The sequence below is a fragment of the Cibotium barometz genome, chromosome 18 (assembly GCF_041138505.1).
Source record: "Cibotium barometz isolate CiBa-2024 chromosome 18, ASM4113850v1, whole genome shotgun sequence".
Classification (NCBI taxonomy): Eukaryota; Viridiplantae; Streptophyta; class Polypodiopsida; order Cyatheales; family Cibotiaceae; genus Cibotium; species Cibotium barometz.
The window spans coordinates 32,209,973-32,216,588 of NC_141063.1; the positions used below are offsets into that span (position 1 = coordinate 32,209,973).

Consider the following 6,616-nt stretch of genomic DNA (forward strand, 5'->3'; position numbering starts at 1 on the left):
CTTTCAAAATTGCCATCCTAGTAGCTATTGAGATTTGTCGTGCCATTGAGGGAAAGGTATGAGTAGAGGACCAGGATCAAGAGAATGCAGCCACATCACACTTGGACATTATCTCACATGTGATTTTCAAGCAATGAATACAAGTAGCTCTCAAGCCTCTCTATGAGTACAAGTTTCCATCTTCTTGTAACCTAATTGTGTTTGATTCAAGCTTGATTAAGTCATTAGGATCATCATTATGTTGTTGATTAGACTACACCCACCATAGGATTAGTGTTCTTCAAACATAATAATTAGGGTTAAGCACACCAAAGCCATGCATGATTGAGGGTCCATGTTCAATTTTTTGACATGATTTTAGAGCCTCCCTCTCCTCTTTGAGCTTCTCCAAATAATTCTCTCAACTCTTATTAGCTTAATCTTCTCACTAATCAATCAATTAGTCATCTTATCCACTTTCCCCCCTTTGTTAGCTGGCTTGAATCAAGGATTAAAGATTAATTAATATCATTAATTGTTATAAGTAGAAATTGGTGTTATAAATCACAAGTGGGAATATCATCTGGCACTTGCAAACATTCACATGATCCAAATCACATCATTATGTGTGTTTCACTTAAAAGTTTACTAGGTTGCCAAACTGTATGCAATTAGACACTTGACAAACTAAAGCCCAATAAGCTTAGTTGGTAAGACCTTTGTAACAAAACAAACATGGGATGAGTTAAATTTAATATTTGGTTTCGAGGTAAAAAAAATAGAAAATCCATTTGAAAATAAAATTTTATGGCATAAAGATGGAATTTTATGAGTTACTAGCACAATCCATAAGTAAAATAAAAAGCATCATGACCTAAATGGATGGAAATGATGTAAAGATAAGTGAAAAGGATGCACTTGCCATACTTATAAAAAGCATGCAAGAAGAATATGATGCACTAGTGACCACTCTAAAGAATCTACTTAAACCAACATTTGAGGGTTGTATCTCATCCCTACTTGAAGAAAAGAAGCAGCTAAAGAATGAAACACAAAGTAAAACAAGGTAACAAGCATTCTACACTAACAAAGGCATAAAAGAATGCTACCACTACAGAAGGAAAGGACACTTCAAAAGTGAATTCAGACTCAAACATAAGCCCAAATGTGGACATTGTATAACAAACTTGAGCACAAGGAAAAATAATGCAAACTAAAGATCCAGGAGGCCAACTATGTGGAGGATTCATCAAGCAAATAGAAGATCCCTGATGAGCATCTCTTCTAAACCAAAAATACATCGACAAGACTCACCACCTTAGCCCACGAGTATAAAAGCTCATCGATGAGTAGACCTAGTCCTTCGTATCATGTTTTCTTATCACACCTGACTACCCAAGAGTAGTAATTTATGTACCTAGGGGGGTGATGACATCTTGTAATACCACACTTGACCACCTTGAGTAGCATGTTGTACTAAGGGGAAGTGATGGATCTTTTTCAATTCACATCCAACCACCTTGTAGTAGCCTATACATCATGGCACCAAGGGGGGGTTTTGAAAGTTGTGGTGCAATTGAGGGCAAGGTATGAGTAGATGACCAGGATCAGGAGAATGCAACCACATCACACTTAGACATTATCCCACATGAGTACATTTGTAAGAGGTGTACCCTCCTCATATAAAAAGGGTCATTTTCAAGCAATGAATACAAGTAGCTCTCAAGTCTCTCTATGAGTACAAGTTTCCATCGTGTAACCTAATTGTGCTTGAGTCAAGCTTGATTAAGTTATTAGGATCATCGCGTTAACTTATCTTGTAACCTAATTGTGCTTGAGTCAAGATTGAAAAAATTATTAGGATCATCATTATGTTATTAATTAGACTACACCCACCATAGGATTAGTGTTCTTTAATCATAGTAATTAGAGTTCAACACACCATATCCATGCATGCTTGAGGGTCCATGTTCAATCTTTTGACATAGCAACTAGGCTTAAAGTCTCATCATCATATTCAATGCCATAGGTTTGTGTATGTCCTTTGACTAACAACATTACCTTGTACTTGCAAACAAACCCATCTAAATTATGGTCTACTTTATGAAACCACTTGTATCCAATTACCTTCTTCTCTTTAGGCAAAGGAGAAGAAGACAATATTACCTTGTATGTGCTTTTACAAACTTATAAAAATTCAACTTTACGTTATGAACTCAGTTGCATCCAATTGTCTTCTTCTCCTTAGGCAAAGACATCAACTCCCATGCCTAATTTTTATCCAATAATGTCGCCATCTCTTCATCCATGGCATCTTGGCATCTTCCCACCAATACTTTTGTCCAAGTGTCTCCATGTGAGCTCTATCTCTTGTACTATTTTTTGACCATAAAAGCATAATGATGGGTTGTATACCCATCATATCTCAACATGTCCACTGGATATTTGACCCTCGTAGAACTGTGTATACATGATCAGTGTTAAACTTCTTTGGCCTTTTTATACACTAGGTGTAAATCAAAGGTGGCAGATTTAGAATCTACTTTTCAAAGACTTTCCAAAGGAATGCCACATGTGGGGTTTGTGATATAAGATACCTTTTTTTAAAGAAAAGTAACGACATCGCTTTTCTTAGAGGGTCCTTTTTCTAGTCCAAATTTTTCTAATAAACGTGAATTAAATTTTTTTATGTACTCTCTTTTTGGTTATTATAGAATGGAAAAAACATAATAGATCTTACAATATGGAGTAGGTAATTTTTCAACTAACTTTGTTAGAATTGAAATGTGGTATGTAATATAAGTTGCACCTTAAAGGCAAACATAGAAGATAAAGATGTTGAGGAAGAAATGGAAGAAGGTGGTAATGTCCCCAATGCTTTGGAGGGCAATCAACGAGATGCTCATTACGTAAATACTATGGATGATGATATCATTGAGAATCAATTGATATAACATGAGGAGGGCTCATCATTATCTAGTGAATTTAGTGATAATACATCTTGGATCCTTCTATGGATGGTAATGGATTCTCTTTCAATCCCATGTTTGAAGATATTTTGACACATGTACCAATACAAATACTGACGTAATTATCGACGAAAATACCTAGACACATACAATCATATTCCTGAAAAAAAGCTCCTTAAATAAAGAAATAATAAAATTTAGAAATGGGGGACTAAGTTTAAAGTTCACTTGTAGTGCAATCAAAGAAATGATGCAATGAGAGAGAAATATCCCATGCTATTAAGTTTAGCAAGGATCTCTGGATAGTGTTATAGCTTGTGTTATAGCATTGTAGTTTCTGAAATAGGATTAATATTCCAAATCTCATAAAGTACAAATTGAGAAATTTTAAGGCACAAGAATGTTATGCACTAAGGAGGATATGATTGAGGGCCAACTTTTAAATGATTTCAGTTTTTAAAGGCAATAACATTATGTAGGAAAGGTGCAAAAATCAACGAATAGATTTATGGAGAGAGTGCAAGGTAAACTATTCATTTTCTTAAGTAATTTAAGAAAGTTTTATTTCATAAGTTTATTGTTTGTGAAAAGGGCTTTATTATTTTCTCTTACTTTGTGTTACTGTTTGTGGAGTCCTACGTTTCTCTCAGAGCTAACTAAGCTTATGGTAGAATTTATACTTAGTGATCATAACAATATAACAACATCCCTTATTATTAACCCCTTTGACTTTTACGGCTCTTGGGGAAAGTCAGCTGTGGCAAAGCCATTGAATGTTGTGATATATTACCCATATTATGAGATAATCGACACACTATTTCCATATGACTAGTGCTAGAAAAGCACTATTTTCATATGACTAGTGCTAGAAAAGCAAAAAAACAAAACAGCATTACAGTGTATTTAATGCCAGCTCGTACTGTTATTTTTTAAGGCGAAGGTACATACATTTCTGGTATGCAATTAGGAATTCACATACATTATAGCTGTGAAACTAGTAATTAGTGTATTTTTTTGGCAATGAAAACTGATTGAATTTATTTTTGCTTAGTTAAATAGAGCGGTTGGGATGATCGTGAGAGAGAGAGAGAGAGAGGAGGAGGAGGAGGGAGGGCGAGGGGGTTGCGCCACTTTTCATACACACTGTATACCAATGGGTCATTTCAGAACCTGCAATTCTTTATAAAATGAGAAGGCGTTTGTTACAGCTAAAGGCGGGAGAGAGGGGGAGTTTGAGTAAAGAATCGCACTGATGGAAAGTGCAGGCTTTCCATACGGGCGGAGTGTAATCATGACAACTGCAATAATTAGGGCTAGCCCGCAAGGAAAAGGTAGCTGTTTGTTGAAGTTACTGTTAACGAAACGAAGGTGTGGTTTGTCTACTTGAAAGTGAACTTGTACTTGAACCAGAAGAAGCTGTTGCCCTCGCTGTCGATACCGCCACCGCTGAGCGGGGTGGTGATGGCAACACCGGAGACCAGGGCAAAGTCGTCCGTTCCGCCAGTGATGGGCTTGCTACTGACTTGCCCAATGTTCTCCAAGCCCACGGCAGAGAAGGAGCCCTTGACGCGCAAGCTGGTGCCGTTCAAAACGAAGGTCTCCGTCACGAACACGGCGCCGCCGGTCTGCTGCGCGAATGTGAAAGTGCCCTGAACTCGGCCAAGGAGCTCCGACTTCAAGTCTTTCTTCTTGAGAAGCGGCATGTCGAAGCAGAAGATGGTGCCGAACATGAAGGGTTGTTGCTGGGCCGGGCCTGCGCACCTCACCGCGTTGTAGCCGGTGGTGCTGTTATTCCCCTGTATAGACAGATAATTGAAGACTTGGAACGTAGGGATGTGCTTATGGCGGAGCTTGCGAGCTTCAGCTCCCGTGAGAGAGATGGCGATGGCCAAAGCTAAGCTAAAGCGAGCTAGGGCTAGAAGGAGGTTAAGGGTTGTGAGCGCCATAGCTGGAGCTTAATTATATATGATCGAAAGGGAAAGCCAAAGCAAAGGATGTAATGGTACTAATGCTGTCCTGCATATTCTCTCTGTGGATGTCAACCTCATTCTATAGCGAGGAGTGGAGGTGACAGCAACGTTCCTTTTTAAAAAAAAATGTGGATCCAATAAAACGGGGCCAATATTATCTCGCTGGCTTTTTCTTTTTGCTTTTTTCGAGCTAACCGCTTAGCTTATTTGTCACCATGCCACCTCTGCTCCACTCAGCATTTAGCAACTTTGACATTAAGGGGTTGACATTAAGGAGTCCCTTTACCCACCTGGCACCAAAGAACGCTGCATGAAATACTCTTCGTATCCGCCTTTTTCCTTTTTTTCATTTGGCTTGTTCACACTCAACCTTGAACGTGCAAGAATGAGTCTAGCCAACACACAAAGTGGACCCAGAAAGCTGCATGAAATAGTGGGTAGTGCTCCACCATAACGGAATGCCATGATTAGTTAGTCTTACACATGCTAACAAAACCTATTTGTGCGTTCCTTACCATTACATGAATTATGGAATCCCCACCCATTTATGATCGGGTATAAATTTGAGATTTTCATAAAATTACCATTGGTAATATATTCCAAATTTTGAGTTACAATTTGATAATTTTCTAGATCTCAAAGTTACCAAAGATCTCTTCATTTCTTTCATACACGCTAGATGTTGTATGAGTTTCAAAAAATTAAAGCTATTTATATTAGTTAGCGAGATAATAGTGATTTCTACTTGGTGAGCCTTAAGTCATGAATTTGAGCCTTGTTAAGCATGCGTCATATAGACTTACAAAAAACCCTAATGGTAATTTTTCTTAAACGGTGAGTTATCATTTGGTAATTTTTCACTAGTGCGAAGTTACCAAATGGTAATCATCAATCCAAATTAGATTACAATTTGCAACTAAAATTTATAATGTGATCGGGATATTGTGTTGGGCATCCACCATAAGCTCCTTGAAGGAGGGTAGTACATGGCTACTAAATCAAATTCTCCTCTTTGAAGACAGTAGTGTCAAGCAGATGCCTCTAGTTTTTAAACTCAAAGGAAAAAAAATAGCATGTAGCACACTGTCAACCCTTGCTCTCTACTTTGACTCATAAACAAGATACGGATCGGATCTTATCTCTACGTGCATACATAGACCTACATGTATATATACTGAATATCTATGCACTCTCTACATGTATACTCTCTACATGTATATATACTGAATATCTATGCACTCTCCACATGTATACTTACTGCACTCCCGATATGCATACTAAGTGCCATACTTAGTTGGAGTATACATTGTACGAGAACATGCTACTTGCAATAAAGGAGCATCTAGATTAGTCTAGATTAGCTTAGGATTATCCTAATTAGCCTGGATTAGGAAAAGCTAGAGATATTAGCACTAAGGAATATGGAAAGTAAGTGTAATGCGTATCAAATGATGTCAAAAAGGTCCAAAAGGTACAATACTCCTAGAGAACATGCCTTTTATAGTCCCAAGGCCCTTGTGCCCTAATCCCACATGTAAATGACCCTAAGCCCATATGCCTAGGCCCATCCCATGTGCATGTGCATCCTAAGAATACTTTGTTACAAACCATCCCCTCCTAACATGATTTCGTCCTTGAAATCGAGGGTGGTCGTGCCCAATGAAGACATGCAAGTGGCTATGTACAAAAGCCAAAAAT

The 6,616-nt window shown here is 38.0% G+C and overlaps 1 protein-coding gene across 1 annotated transcript; it reads right to left on the bottom strand.

Annotated features, from left to right (window-relative positions):
- Positions 1–4,091: 4,091 nt before the first annotated feature.
- Positions 4,092–4,989, bottom strand: LOC147629212 (dirigent protein 14-like). Its single transcript, XM_086812965.1, has one exon. The coding sequence runs from the start codon at positions 4,892–4,894 to the stop codon at positions 4,328–4,330; it is 567 nt and encodes a 188-aa protein (XP_086669091.1). The 5' UTR covers positions 4,895–4,989; the 3' UTR covers positions 4,092–4,327.
- Positions 4,990–6,616: the final 1,627 nt, after the last annotated feature.

What these genes read in the sequence shown, in the direction of transcription:
- LOC147629212 (XM_086812965.1), bottom strand. Translation starts at nt 4,894, where the DNA reads ATGGCGCTCACAACCCTTAACCTCCTTCTAGCCCTAGCTCGCTTTAGC.